The sequence below is a fragment of the Eublepharis macularius genome, chromosome 5 (genome assembly GCF_028583425.1).
Source record: "Eublepharis macularius isolate TG4126 chromosome 5, MPM_Emac_v1.0, whole genome shotgun sequence".
NCBI lineage: Eukaryota > Metazoa > Chordata > Lepidosauria > Squamata > Eublepharidae > Eublepharis > Eublepharis macularius.
Genome location: NC_072794.1, coordinates 23579065 through 23595133, shown reverse-complemented (window position 1 = coordinate 23595133; position 16069 = coordinate 23579065). Strand labels below are relative to the sequence as shown.

The 16069-nt window shown below is 41.2% G+C and overlaps 1 protein-coding gene across 1 annotated transcript in view; it reads left to right on the top strand.

Moving 5' to 3' along the window:
* Positions 1-16069, top strand: part of KIFAP3 (kinesin associated protein 3) — a 73503-nt gene that overhangs the window by 31203 nt on the left and 26231 nt on the right. The window contains exons 12-17 of the mRNA XM_054980700.1: positions 1963-2071; positions 3215-3327; positions 4822-4987; positions 7580-7705; positions 8304-8402; positions 8576-8661. Of these exons, the coding sequence (XP_054836675.1) occupies positions 1963-2071; positions 3215-3327; positions 4822-4987; positions 7580-7705; positions 8304-8402; positions 8576-8661 (699 nt within the window). The remainder of the gene's footprint in view (positions 1-1962; positions 2072-3214; positions 3328-4821; positions 4988-7579; positions 7706-8303; positions 8403-8575; positions 8662-16069) is intronic.

Sequence of the window (16069 nt, the reverse complement as noted above, 5' to 3'; positions counted from 1 at the left end):
TAGAAAGACTGGCTCCCACCCTAAGCACCTTATAGTCAACACCAGGGGTAGGCAACAGAGGAAGGGTCAGAATAATGAGAATATGAAGAAGTACTGCAATGCATATTTAGCCTTAGTTTCAGTAGGGGATGGAGCTTAAGAGGTTTATCCCACCTTATGGAAGAGGTGGGCTTTGAAGAAGGAACTGAAGGAAGAGAAGAGGGGGCATCAAGTTAATAATCCTCCCCCTGGATAGAAAATATTTTTTTCCCTTCAAAAATGTTTTTCTTTCATGCTTTGGGCGGAAAAGTGTGGAGGGGGTGAGTGAGGAGGCAGCTAAGCCAAAGCATTGTGAGAACATCCATACACAAAGTGTTTATGATCCAGTACTGGCATTTTCAAATGTTCGGGGGGGTGTTGATCTTTGAAGGTGTTGATTGCAATTTGCAAGAAAATTAAGATCCGATGGAGAACATCCTTGTTATGAAAATTATTCCTATATAGAGAAAATTAGCCATCTGCCTTTTAAGATTAAAAATCTCTCTTTACATATCTTTACAGAAGCCTTTAATGAACCACATTAATCCCTAAATTGCAGTCTCAGTGATCTCATTTACAGCCTATTTTGGATGGCAATTTCTCTGATAATGAATGCATGTTAGTTAAGCCTCCTGGTTTAACCTTACCATTAGGGGGCCACAATATGATTTTGGGGTCAGAAACCTCCCTAGGGAACTAAAAGGGCATTGTTGCATAGGTTGTGGTGATATTTTGCAGGATTGTGGAGTTTCCACATATATCCGAAGGAAAAAAATCCTGGCTCTTCATGGTTGAAGGCAAAAATGTGAATATATGTTCCATGTCTGGAAAGTGGAATGAGTTTGATTTGGGAAGCTTTCCTGAGAGATTAATTTATGCAAACTAAAATTGTAATAGTACTTAAATGCCTTTGGGGTTGATTCTTTCTCAGTGTGTATCCTTTTCCACCCTTTCTTGGAGAAACAGACATGCCTCTTTTGAGGTTTATCTTGCCATTTTCTTTCCTCCTCCAATCTGAAATCAAAGACTGAAGATAGAACTAGGGTTGCTAGGTCCCTATACTCTCTCAGCAGGAGGGGGGGGGCCCTGTGCCTTCTGTGTCTGTGTTTTCACGCGCTCCTGGCGCTTGCATGATGACGTCACTTCCGGAAGTAATGTCACACCGGCTGTAGAAACATCGAAGAATTGGCCCCAAACAATGAGCGGGAGCACTCCCTTTGGCCGGCACAAGAACGTCACTTCTGGAAGTAACATTGTTGCATCTGCTGGGAGTGCACGTGCTATGCGTCCGCGTGTTCTTGGAGTGCCTGCCGGTGGCAAGCAATTTCTGGGTGGCCCAAAACCTCCCACCAGTCACCAGCAACCAGCAGGCAATCAGGTAAACCGCCGTGAGATTGCCCTCCATTGGCAGGTACCTGGGATCCCTTGATAGAACTGCTGTGCCTGCTCCATGTGATATTTGCATTGACTGTAGTGCCGAGCTAAAATTCCATGTTTTCCTTAGAACAGGAGTTTCTTCACAGTTTAGACCTGTAATTAGTTTCTCTTACGTGCTTATTACCACTGGTGTGATAGCCACGATATGCTCATGATCCGTCACATGTTGCATCAGTATTATTTGCTCATCTATATGAAATGAGACTCCAACGCGCTCTGTTTCTATATGTTTGCTCCATGGCTACTGTTTTTTGCCTTCTTGTCCCTGCCTAAAAGTTCTGGACACCATCCAGCTTCTGCAGTTCATGCACCATTTCACCTGTGACTTGAGATGTTTTCACTGAGACCCACTACGGGAGCTGAGCTGTGCTTGAGGCTGATGTGTTTAGAGGCCATGGCTGAAGACGTATGGATTCCATTGAAGAGGTGTTTTTTATTTTAATGCTGCTGCTAAGATGCTGCCGTTTGTTTGGCAAATCTAATGGCCTGAAATTCGTGTGTTGGCAGTTAATGAAGATGGTGGTTGAGTGTCCCGATGGGCACGTTGACCTGGAGCTCATCTCCTTCTGCATTAACCTGGCTGCTAACAAGAGGAATGTGCAACTCATTTGTGAAGGTGAGTGTTGTAGGAGATTTGTGGGATAACAACAGCAGCAGCAGCAACAACAATAGTAATAAACGTTTGATCGACACAAGTAACAGATTACTTGCTGTGGAGAAACAGGATGTAGGTTCATAAAATTTACCGTATATGAGAATGATCCCTAACCATCTCAAATGTATTTCCTCGATAGGCATTAGCAGTATGGTGGATTGGCAGATTGTAGAACCTTGTGTTCGATATGACCGGAAAGGTCTTAGGCACGTCATCTCTCTGCCACTTCAAAACTGATGTTGGTGCCCAGAAAGCAGTAACATTTTCCCAGATCCTGTTATTAAAATGAATGAAATATATTTCCTTCAGCTATGTCCTTGGGTCTCGTCTTTATTTGACTTAACCTGTGCAGACGAGGTACCTCTTTACCAAAAGAAGGCTTTGGCCAGGCGTTGAAGGGTGATCAGAGCCCTACCAAGTGCTTGTGAAAAAAGAGGAAAGGCTTGATTGGTCCTACAGGTTTGAGTTCTTCCACCCCAGAATTAAACATCTCCCCCAGAGTTACATTTTCTTCCCAAGCAGTATCATAAATTTGTCATTCCTTATGCTTAATGACCATGGCGTAGCCGTAGTCAGAATACAGCTATATTTTTGTAACATGCTAGACTTTTAAACATGAAAAACAAAAAGTTAGTGTTCATTTTAGGTTACCTTTTTAAAAAAATTTTTAAAGAGGGTCCTAAGTTGTGTTTTGTCCCTCACTGTGCATTTCCTATTCTAGGGTATGTATCAGGAAGGGGAAAAGGGAAACCTCAACAAAATAGAGGAGGAGAAAAGGTGGGACTTCAACATGGACGATTTTTATCCAGCCAAATGGCAGAGGCAGCTATGGGGTTTTGTACCTTTTTAGTTAGGGTGCAAGCTTTTGGGAAATTCAACCTGAATTGGGACCAAAGGGTCTGAACATAGTGTTGATTGCACATCCTATTTGCATGGCAATCAATCACATATGATAGTAAAAAATGCTAGCTATAAGTTAGTTATTGTACTTACAGCAAATGTAAGCCAGCTTGTTTAGTCCACTGTAAACTCGTGTCCATAAGAAGTATTTACAGTATAAGTGGTTTTTATGTTTTCCTTTTGGTTTGTGTGGTTTCCTCTCAGGGACTGGTCTGAAGATGCTGATGAAACGAGCTCTGAAATTCAAGGACCCTTTATTGATGAAAATGATTCGGAACATTTCCCAACATGACGGGCCAACCAAAAGTCTATTTATTGTAAGTATTTGTGCCTTATTGGTGACTTCTGCTGTCACTTCTCAGGGGGGCTAGTTCTCAGCTGCTGTGTGCAATGCTGCAGATGCCTCCATGTTACATGGCTTAATCCTGTATGAATTCCACGAGATTCTGGACTTCAGGGTTTTTCCTTTCACTTCCTTTCACTTCTTCAGTTCAGAACCATTGCAGGCCACTGTTTTTGCAGAAGGTAGTGACTAAAAGCCTGCTCATATTTTAGCGCTACACCTGATTATTAAGAGTGTAGGCTATGGGTTGGATTGCATGAAGCACTTCTGGCAATGTTCTTCCAGGGCAAGGAGGCTTCTGCTGGCATAAGATCATCAACCTTTCCCTTCCATCTGTAATATGGGGATACGAACTGTCCTATACTGCAGAGTTGTTGTGCGAATGAAAACAATGATTTAGGTGGTTTTGACCATTCTACAAGCGCTATATAAAAGTTAAGTCTAAGGTGTTTGTTTTTTTAAAAAAAAATTGAGTTCAGCAGCAAAAATATTTGGATTAAGTTGACACAGGATGAACAACGGAGCTTTCCGGTTGCCAAAGTATATTCATGGTATGTGGCATACACTGGAGCAGCAGATATGGCAACTGGATTCCCATCGTGGGGCAGTGTAAGTTGTGTAAGATGCTTATAATAAGCATGTAAATTTAAGTGTGTTGCACTTTTAAGTTAAACGGATCGGATGTGAACTCAGACTCTTTCTAAGAGGTTTTATACAGGCTGCATCCAACCTTGTTGGATATTGTGCTAGCGTTGTGCTATAGCAGTCATTTGCAACTGGATTTTCCTGTGTAGACAAGACAGTCCAGTTGCAAACGATTGCTACAGTCTAGCAGTAGCATAGTATCTAATGTTGTGTGAATGCAGCCAGCCATTGACACCTCTCATGTAGAGTCTGTGTTTCCCATTCAAACAGGTCCATTTGTAACTTGCCGTGACAGCTGTACTCAAATACTATGTTAATAGTGTGTTGTCTCAGCCACTGCACCACAACAAAGCATTAGGGTATGCAGACACTCCAGGTGGATTCTGTTTAGGCACATGTGGAACTGGAAGGTTGGGTACATTTTTTTTAACCACTTTTACCCTGCTGTTCTTAAATGTTTACTGCTCCTGCTTTTTTTTCTCCTTTTCTTTAAAGGAGAAAAAAAATGGACACATTCTATAATCATAGCTACCAACTTGTTACTTCAGCTCCCGTAATGGTTCTTAAACCTGCTAGTTAGGCACTTATTTGGTGTGGGCATACAATTCAGAACTTAGAGTGCCATCCTCTATAGAATAACTCCTGTCTAAGCTCAATGATTTCAATAGGGTTAGACTGGAGTAACTCTGCATAGGATTGAACTGTTAATGTGCTCAAGGTCTGGGATTTGGGTCTGGCCATATTTACAAGGTTGCACAGTTGTGCCAGTATCTTGTCTTGTGTGTGTGTGATAGATTTGCTAAATGCTTGTTTTCTTGTTTAGGATTATGTTGGAGATCTAGCTGCCCAGATTTCTAATGAGGAAGAAGAGGAATTTGTGATAGAATGCCTAGGAACGTTAGCCAATTTGACCTTGCCTGATCTGGATTGGGAACTTGTGCTGAAAGAGTACAAACTGGTACAATACCTGAAAGATAAATTAAAGCCAGGTTTGTATCAAAATGGATAGCTTTTAAATTTTTTATTGTGCAGCCTAATAGTAGATTTATTAATTAGCATGGCTTTGTTATTTTTTTCTACACATTTTAGCTGGGATATTGACTATCAACAGGTTTAGCAAAACTGGCGTTGGTAATCCAGGTACTTCTTTTTTCTCAAGTGAACACATCATGTACTGCTTAGCCTACAAAGACAAATTGATTAGCTGGTCAGAAGAGTGGAACATTGAGCTACTTCATTGGAGATGCAAAATTTCTAAGGATGTGAACTTATTAAAGAATGGTAGTTGGTTTGTTATGCCAATATAGATTAAAATCACATGACAATAATCAATACTGAATGGTACTAGGCCAAGCTCCTGTATTCTCTAGATGAACTTTTAAACTTTGCATGAACTTTCTGTGTATTTTTTTTCTGTGTGTTAGGTAATTCAACAGGTGTGCTTTCATCCTTAGACAGTTAATTAAAATAGCAGACTCTATCGAGATTAATGTTCCTCTATCAGAGATTCAACCAATGGTGATCGTTCAACTTAACTTTTCCTGACACCTCTCAGAGATTTATAGTTTTCTTTTGCAGATCTGAATATGACATAATTTTTCACTAATTGGAAGGCTGTACTATGGAGATTATGAATATTCAGTGAAGTGTCAAACCAATCATTATTTGTTTGTGCTATCATGTGAATAGACCTTAAATATTTGCATATGATGAGGTATAAAGTTTCAAACACAGATAGTATGGCAGGGTACTGATGGAAGAAATCTCTTGAGAGAATCTAGGTGAGAACCTATCTTTAACTATGTATTTCATAGAAACTTTGAGCATGTTAAACTTGGGATTTATTAAGAAATGTTAGCAAACTTATTTCTTATTGCCTTTCTGTGTTCTGTTTTTATAGGATTTATATTAATAGCCATTTATATTTTGATTACTTGCTTCATTAAAAAACTAGGGTGTATTTTCAGTAAAGTGAAATAAACTCTAGACAGGTGTCTGTGTGTTTGATAAAGAGTTGCAAAGCAATATTGAACCCTATATAAATACATGTACTGATAAACAGCTGGTTCAAAGAACTTATCTGTTTGACAGGTCTAAAACTAATTGCTGCAAGCTTCCCAGGAGAGAGATTCATCTTTCTCTTGGTTAGTCGAAGCTTAGTTTTAGACACGGGCAAAAGCTCGTTACAGGTTAGTTATCTGTCTGTGCTGCTTGATTAAACTTAAATACATATGTAGGTTACCAAAACTTTAAGATAACATTTATCAATGTAAGTGATAGTGAAAAAGCTTGAAAATGGGTATTTATAAGAAAAATACTCAAGTACCCAAACCTCTGGCAAGAACCCAGATGTGTGTGCACGTGCATGTGCACACCAAGGTCTTTTGGCTTTGGGGAATGGCTTTTCATAGCCGCATGGTGCAGAGGATGCCCTTGGATCATAGCCCCTTGGATTCTCTTTTTGCTGTTTACTTAAAATAAGCCAAGATATCCCCTTTACTTGGGGCAGATGACTATCAGAACTGCATGGTTAGACAACAAAACATTTTTCCTCTTACCCTGGAATAAGCAATGCGGATGCTTCATGAGCTGTTGAAAAAACCTTAATAGGCCGCGTATGGCACATGGATCTTACACTGCCCATCCTGGCTCAGAGGTCTCCAAACCAGTCATTGCTCAAAAGAAAAAGGGGGGGAAACTCCTCTGTGATACAGCCAGGCAAGCTTTGGGTTGGATTCTGCAGTGACCAGGCAGTGTTTTGCTGGGTTATAAGTAAGGGATGATTGTGAAGCCTGATGAGGGTGGATGTCTTAATTAAATCTCGGTTCCTCTTCCCTGCTCCCCCACTCATACTGCCCTTTGGATAGTAACCTGATCTAAGGGAGGGCTGATGAGCAGTCTAAGTGAGGTCTGCGCTTTTGGGGTCTTCCCCTCTGCCATTTTTGCACCTGTAACCATAGAGACTGAAACACAGACTTTTTGGTTTGTTGTTTAAAGTCCCATAAATTCATAATCTCAGCACACATTCATGGGCTGCTATAGAAACAAACAAGAAAAATAGATATTACTCCTTCAAAACTATACTGAACACATATTTTTAATTATTTTTTAGTTTTTCCACAAAAAGTGCTAGTTTTACAGGAACGCCTCCTTTTTTATCCTATGTTGCAGAGTCGCACAGATTTCAGGAGTTTCTGGAATCTTTTTGGGAACACAGGGAGTAATGGTCTCTCTTTTGGTTCTGATTCTTGGAGTTCTGTTGAAATTCAACAGAAGACCATTGGAACAAAACTCTGGGAGTAAAGATGAAATGAACTACAACTAGAATGGAATAGAGGGACTCCACTTATCTCTAGTTGCAAATTGATCCAAGATGTCTCATCAGGGTAGCAGCCATAGTTGACACAATTCATGATCAATATGGGTTAACTACTTGAAATAAAAACGCTAAATATGTCATTGAGCATCCTGAAAGAAGTTCTCTGTGTATAACATTATTTTCCAATAGGATATATTAAGACAAGGGAAAGACCTGTATCTGAGGGGATTCGTCCATACAGTTTCTCTGTTCAATTTACCAGGTTCTGCAGAAGACGACCTTGTTTTGGAAGTGGTGATAATGATTGGAACTGTCTCCATGGACGACTCCTGTGCAGCCCTGCTTGCCAAATCTGGGATCATTCCAGCCCTCATTGAACTGCTCAATGGTACTGCTCATCCAGCTGAACCACTCAGCAATCTTGTGGGGGTGGCAAAGGTTCCACCTCCACAAATCTTTAAGCACGCATCAGCGTGAAGTCTTCCTTGCTAATGCTTGTTTATAAGCTTTCGTTTTTTCTAACAAGGGTGACTGAGACAGCTTACAGATAAAACAATAAAAAAACCAGTATAAACAAATCGCACAGTAATCCCTTTTTTAAAAAAGCAAACATATAATTGATAGAAACCAATGATAAATATGTCTTTAACTGGTGCCACAACACAAATCAATGACAAACTAATTTAAAGCCCTTTAGGAAACAAAGCTGCAGAAATTAGGGGCCTGGGAAGTGGTAGTGACCTTTGGGATACTATAAACTTATTGAGGTTTACCTTGGTGAGGTATGGGGGGTTGTGATGTCTTAACAGAGCCTTTTAGAAAACTGTCATTCACAAGTTTCAGTGGAGATCTTGCTTAGAGTTGACATGTTTGCTGTGTATATGTGCCCATTCATTATACTCATCCTGTACATTCTTTTCATATTTTATAATTGCAATTGGGGCTTTAAAATTTAATCGGCCATATTTTTTTTGCCTTTTTTGTAGCCCAACAGGAAGATGATGAATTTGTATGCCAGATCATCTATGTGTTTTACCAGATGGTCTTCCACCAAGCCACTAGAGATGTCATCATCAAGGAGACCCGTATCCTTTCTTGATCAAGGGAGTATTTTTTCTGTAGCGCTTTTCTTTCTTCTACAGAAGATACATAATTTTTATCCTTCCTCTGCTCTCATGTGTATGTCTTACCACAGAATTGGACTGAACACCATTTAGGAAACCAGAGCTGCTTCATATCCTTAACTATATCTTTCCAGAGGCTCCTGCATATCTTATAGACCTAATGCATGATAAAAACACCGAGATCTGTAAAGTCTGCCACAATACACTGGATATAATTGCAGTAGGTGACGTTTTATTCTACAAGCATGAATGAAAATGCCAAGTCTTTATTCTAAACTGCAGTAGCATGTGTAATCTGAAATATGTCAAGTAGGAATTTATTTAATGATACGCATTATATAATTTATTCATCTTATTTATTTATGTGTTATGTATAGTCTGCCTTTTTCACAGACTCTTCTGAGCCACATAATGTGATTTTAACTGTTCTTTAGGTTAGATCCAGAAGTCTGTCAGAGGAAGACATTGTCTGGTGTGGATCTGTCCCCACCCACACCCACCCCTCCTCCTCTGGCAGCCATTTCCAACGTTAGGAAAACTTATTTCCTGGCTTCTGGGACCTGAGTGGACTAACAGCCATGCAGGCCTGGAGGAAGGGAATGAAAGCACCCTTTCTGCCTCTTCATTGACAGAAAAGGGGGGAAAGGATGATTTTGTTGCTTCCATCCCCCTCCCCCCTGCAGCCTCCCATCCCACATTTTAGTCCATATAGGTCCTGTGACCCTGGGAATAAACTTTGCCAGGGTTGTAAATGGCTGCTGGTGGTTAGGTGGGGGTGGGGTTGAATCAAGGAAAAGACCTGCAGTCCTTGTGTGCACAGATTGTTGGATCCAACCCAATGTATTGTAGATTATCAACAGCTTTGCTGTATGTGCAGCATTATAAAAAAAAGTTCCTAGTCTCTGAAATGGATAATACTTGTTTCTAAATAATAATTTGCAAACTGATATGGACCACATTAGATTCCAATATTATAAAATTGAATAGCACATCTTGCTCTCCCTGGCGGATCAGATTGTCATCTGCAGGCTTGAACATTGCTGGGTTCTAGTTGCTCATCTTTATGGACGCAATTGAGTGATTACTTGCTGTACATTCAGTTTTTAAGAATGTAATAGATCCAACACTATTGCTTTTGTAGCAACCATGAATGGTTTTCCCTAGTGAAAAAGTGGTGATGACTTGAGTGTTGTTAGTAACTTCTTTGCACAGGCACAGTTTCCCAGGCTGGACTTCTTTCATCCATCTGTAAAATTCTGTGGATTTTTGTGAAAACAATTGTGAGCCCCAGCAGTTTCCCGCAGTATAATGTAAAGGTGTAGGGTAACGCTTGTGAGTTGTTCCGGTTTTTGCAAAGGTAGCACACATGTGAACTTGCAGCAGCTTATGGGTCTGGCTGAGAGCCAGTAAGGTGTACTCTGCATTCTAGGTGTGAATTGTAATGCAAGGGAATACTCCTCAGAAATGTGGAAGGACGGTAGAATCCAGCTGTTACAAAGAACTCTGTGTTGAGTGAATTCTTGCATATTTCAAAGTCCTCCTCCTGATGAATAACAGAAAAGTACCAGAAGAGAAAGAATGCACAACATTAGAACACAGCATTAAACACAACAGCAACAAATAAGGATCTCTGATTGCAAAGATTCTATGTTCAGGGGAGCCTAACTTGCAGTTTGGCGTTTGTGCTGAACCTAAAGGCATTGCGGCAAGCAGAACTATGCTTTGAGAGTAAGAAAAGGCCTTCATGTCATCATAAGAGCTATGCTGGGGCGGGGGGGGAGGGGGGTGTTGCTGGATTTTAAGAGTTGTGCAGAGGACTCCTAAGCAGCTACACCTCTTCTAAACCCATTGACTTGAATGAACTTAACTCTTCTTAAAGCTGCACTACCAAGCAGTAAAATCTCAGTCTGAAGGGCCAGAATACTTTGGTGTTGGTTGCTGTGCCCCCACGTGTCCATCAGGGTGCTTGAGGCCCCAGAGGCTGGATTCTGTCCTCTTCCCCTCCAGGCACCACTGGTCTTCGTCCCTATCAAAGAAGCCCCAGCCCCAGGAGGCCTGGAATCTTTAACAGCGTTTATGTGCTTACCAAAGAAGATTCGCTTTTTTGTCCTGTGTTCTCTCCTCCTTCCCCCCCTTACAATTGATTTGTTCACTGTTCGAGCCCCACTAAGATGAAAGTGCTTCCTGATGTCGAGGTGATGAAGGCCAAACACGGGGGATTTTTAAGAAGCAGATGTGCAGAAGAAAGCCAAGTGAAGTGGACAAGTCTGTCTAATCCCTTAATCTGCTATCGCTTGTAACAGGACCGGCCATATTTATGTTTAAGGAAGTGTTTGAAGGGCCAGAAGAGCTGGCTGTGGCTGCTGTCTCTGGCACATGCGAAGGGCTCTGTAGGCTTTTCCTCTTCAGGGAGAACAACAGTGGCTTTGGCAAAGCCTTCTTCCTTAGTATGGATTTCAGTGGCTCACTCTGGGATGCAGGCAGAAGACTCTTGGAAGTTAGCTTTTATGTGCATGAAGAATTGCAATTCTCTTGAGATTGGTGGCTTTGCTGGGAGCTGGGTTACAAATGTTTCTGGTTCAGTTATTTAAAATATTTGTACTCCATAGATCTGGTTCAAGGTATTTTGTCACCTGAAAAAGGTACAATATCCCCCCCCCACTAGTTCCTAAATTAATTCCTCCTTGAGATATAAGGAGGAGAGGTCACAGTCACTTCCCTCTAGGAAAATGAAAAGTTCTGATTTCCCACCCCTTTTTGCCAACTTCCATTCATTTAAAGTTTCTTTTTTTAAAACAGCTTGTCAAGATAGGGAAAGATGTTGATTTTTCTTATGCTTTTTATGCTTTATCAATAAAATAACGTGTGTAGAAGTGACGTCATGCCAGCTGCAGGATAAAGCCAATAGTAAATACATTTAACATTGAAACTTTGGGGAGGAAAGTTCAAAGGGGAGGGGGAGATCAGCGAATTCACCTTCAAGGGTTTTATTTAGGCCAGTTTCTTTGCATACCTTGGCAACTGTGTGATCAACAATTATAAGGTGAGTGGGAGAAAATAGTTTTCAAGTTGTTTATCCCTCTTCAGTGAATCCCCCTACCAAATGCTAAAAGGGAAGGGGAGGTATAATCTGGACTGTATGTGGAGAAGACTGGCTTCATTAAATCTTATCTCTTCGGAATGGGCCCTGGATCAGAGGCCTGAGTGATTACATGATTGTCTGTGCTGGTAGATTGTAGTTACAGATAGTCTCTGACAGTGTAACTAATTGTGTCTATTTTAAATGATTTCTGTTTTGCCTTTTCCTATCCAATGCTCAAAGTCATTACAAAATGAATTGTAAAAAAAATCATAAAAAGCAGCTAACTGCAAGCTCATAATTTAGTATAAAACCCAGTGCCAAAAAATCAAATGGAGATAAGAGAAATGAGAGAGGAGGCCAGTGTCCCTCAGGGAAATGCATGGGAGAAAAAGGATAGTGTTTTTTGCTGCCTGAATGTTGACATCATATATGGTACTAAACAAGTGGTTATAGCATTGTCAAGAGATAAGTGTATGAATAAACAGGAGACTTGTAGAGCTTTGAAGTCTCACAATTATTTTTTCCTAGAGTGGAGTAGAGCACACTTTGTCAGGTGTCTGAATTTTATTCTTAAAGTAACTTCTTTCTAAGGAAGTAAATACTTTCCACAGACACCAAATTTGCTTAATTCATTTAACACATAAGAGAAGCCAAATTTCAAGTAGACCTTGTGAAGGAGCGCACCTTTTGTAACTATAAGACAATCACAGAAATTATGGAAAAGTTGCCCTAGAATTAAGCTTAGTTAATTAAGCATCAGTTAATTGAAACAGAAGCATTTCTTCAGTATAGGGTCCTGGGCTATGGAGGACATACACCAAGGACTGACTTGGATGAAGTTCCCACTTACGGTCTCTGGCACAGACCAAACTCTCCACCCCCGTTTTATTTCACCTCTCCTATAACTCTAATCCCACCTGTGCTGGGAGCCAGAACTACTGTGTACTCTTTGGTCTCCGCTCTGAGACGTTATAAAGGGTGTAGCAATGACTGGGCATGTCCAGTGGCATCCCTCTACTCAGATGCCCCACAAGGTCTTAGTCAAACCTGCAAGGGACCTGTATTGACTTTGGATTCATCTCTTCCTTCCTCTTCCCTTACCCACCCAGAGGGTGGAGCCATCAGGTGATTGTCTTGTGAATGGCTGTAAAAGGATCATCTGGCAAGGAGTGCAGATCTTTAAAGGGCATGTCCATGGTACTCCTTGGCCTGGTGGACACTGAGTTCAGTGCAGAAGAGACGGTGGATCCATAGTCATCACTGGCGCTCCCTCCCCAATATCAGTGCATAGGTTTGAAGCTGAATCAGAAGGGTATTTTTGGATCCAACCGAGAGGATCCAGCATGTTCTAAGGTCCTCATTTCAGCAGCAGAGCAGCTTGCTTTCTGACTGTTCTGCTCAAAATAGGTGTGGTTATACTCAGTTCTTCAAAAATATTACCCATGATTTGGGTGAATTCTGAGTGAGTTGGTGTAAATAATATTTCTGAGTCATTAGAACGTCCTGTCGACATGTTTTCAAGATTTTTGCCATGGCCAGGCAAGGCTGCTTGATCCAGGTTCAATGCATTCCAATATCTCAAGGAGGGTAGCAGAACGTTTTCTGAAGACTTGCTAAAGCCCAGGCATCCGTCCCTATAATCAGCTTAATACCAGCCATGTAAACGGTCTTGCAGTGCTGCTTTGAGATACTCAGTTTGACAGATGATGGGATGGTAAAACAGACACTGAATGTGTTACTTTAAATATGTCTTGTGGCACAGGTGATACTGTCAGTAGAATACTTTTGGTCGGTTTTAGGAATCATTAAGTGTACGCACCTATTACCTAGCTAGATAGTTAGACTTTGGAGAGACAGGTTCAAATAATAAAAGATACAGGAAATGCCTGTCTGATCTAGCATCTTGTTTCTACAGTGGCCATCCAAGTGTCACTGAGAAGTCTATAAGCAGGACAAAGGGCAGCAGCTTTCCCCCATTCCTTTCTCCAGCAACTGGTATTCGGTGGCACATACCGCTGAAGGATCCGTTGGTAGGCTTATCCTGCCTAAATTTATCCAACCTTCTTTTGAAGCCATCTAGGATAAGATCTGCTCCCCCTCAACTTCCTTGCATGACCATGAGATTTTGTATTTTGGGAGAAGGAGGAAAGTTCTCTCTACCAACTTTCTGCATCCCCTTGCCTAATTTTATAAATCTGTATCACATCTCCCCTTTAGTCATCTTTTTCCTTCTATACTAGAAAGCCCTGAACCTCTTAACTTTTCCCCATAGGGAAGGTGCCTTAGCCCTTCGGTTATTTTTTGTTGCCCTTTTCCGCACCTTTTCCTAGTACCCTATCTGACATGTGCGATGAGAGCTGGACCAAATATGACTTATTCCTCCACATATGGATATTTAGGAAGCTTCCAGCTTACTGCAGAGCAGCTTTAATTTAGCTGAACAATCATTCCTAATGAACCGTGTTACTGACCAAATTAAGGGCCTGCCACATTAAAGATAAATGGAAAATCTGTTTCCTATCAGCTGTGGTAAAACACAGAGCAAATTAAGTAGTTCTGTCTTTTATTTAACGTGTATTAATCAGGTTCACGGTGTGATAGAAGCCAGTGACAAAGGAGGCTGCTGATGGGTAGCAGCTATGTTCCACTGATGGGCTACTTAATACGTCACAGTGTTTCAGTGATTTACAGTGCAATCCTATGCAGAATTCCTGCAGCCTAAGTATATTAATTTCAGAGGACTTAGGCTGGAGTAACTCTGCATAGGACTGCACTGTTAGTAGTTCAGAGGAGCTGAATTTAGAACTTCAAAAAGGAGAGCACGTTTCATACCGAAACAAATGATGTGTCATCCATGAATTCTTATGGCTCAGGGTGCCATTAAATGTAGAGTACAAATGCAGAGGATCGACGACAGTATGTGGAAGAAGAATTTGCTTGCCGCACATGCTGCTACAGTGATTTTGCTTCTGTTCTCATGTGCTAGTTTGAGCGTTCGACAGAAACTGCCAATATGTTTCCAGGATATTCTGCATAAGCTGAGACCTTGGTTCTGGCGCAGGGATGTTTCTTCTTCTTCAATTGGCAAGGCTACAGGCAGGAAGAGGTAACACTTTCTCCAGCAGAAGGCGGATCCAGTAAAGCTCGATGTCCCATCTGAAAGAGAGAACTTCTCTCCCTGTTTCCTGGTTCTGTCTTTTAATAGGGTCTCTTTGCTGCCCCCAAGCTCTACTTTAATGCAAAAGTATTTTCCTACTTGCTTTCCTAAGCAGGCAGGGGATGGTTAGAGTTTTTCTTTTAGTGCAGGCACAGCCCCTGTTCATCCATCAGCAGTGGAGTTATTTCTATTGCACAGTGAATCCCAACGTGGCGCTTGAGGGCACCATGGTGTCCACAGCCATGCTTCTTGACCTCCCCACTTCCTTCCTTTCGAAAGCATCTCTTCCCTAAAGTTCGCCTTATTGGGCCAGGAAGTGCCAGGGGGCATCACCTTTGTGTCAGTGGGGAAGATCCATTCAGAAATAGCTGCCTTTCTTGTATAAGGGTGTTCTGCTAAAGCACCCTACTGACTTCTCACGTTCCTGTAATCCCCACCCCTGCTCACATGCACTTTTGAGGCCAGGAAAGAAAGTGAGTGAAAGCTTATACTATAGCTTCATGTGCATCTGGATTTCAAGAGCTTTCTAAATTCCTGTCAGTCTTGATTGTTGGCATGGCACAGAACTGGAACTGTGCTTGAGGCTTTGATAGATCTCTTGGGGTTAACAGGGGTAACCTTATCATGTTAGTTGGTTTATATCACTCTGCAGCCTTCAGTGCTATTGCTATTGAGGGCTGGCAGTACGAGTGTGGATTTTGTAACCATCTAAAGGCAAGCAAGATGTATTCCATTTTTAACACGGATACAAGTTCCCACGTACTGAAAGGTATATTTTACAATATAGCCGTTAACCAATTTAAGAAATCTCAGCAGGTTAGCAGTGTGAATTTGGGTTGGTTGATTTAACCTGCATTTCAATAAAAGCAATATTTCTAAAGGCCACATGTTTGTTGCACGAGTGTTTCATCAGGCAGCATCTTAGACGAGGCATTCTGTCTGGTTTCAGATAAGAGGAATGCATCTTCTAAAACAATGCCTGACAACTGTGATTTTTGGAAGTCCTTGTATTAAAAATAGTACACAAATTTAGATCAGCCTGCTGCTTGACTAAACTGGTCCATCATTTTAATCTCCCCAAAAATTATGCATCAGTTAACCCAAACAATTAATTGACGGTACTTCAGAGCCATACTTCTTAATAATGTCAGATTTTTTCACTGACTCCAAACTCTTGTGTTTCCATTTTCACCTTATTCTGTTAAAAAATAATCCTAGGAAATGGCAGATTCCGTGAATCCCGCACAGCAGTGCTAATTACAGAGTTTTTTTACTTTGCCATTGCCTTCATTGCTGCTGCTTTTTTGTTTCACAGAAAGAGAAAAAAAATATCCTTCCCCATTCAACTCATTGCCTTCAGAGCTACACCGTTGCTTTGAAACACCTAAG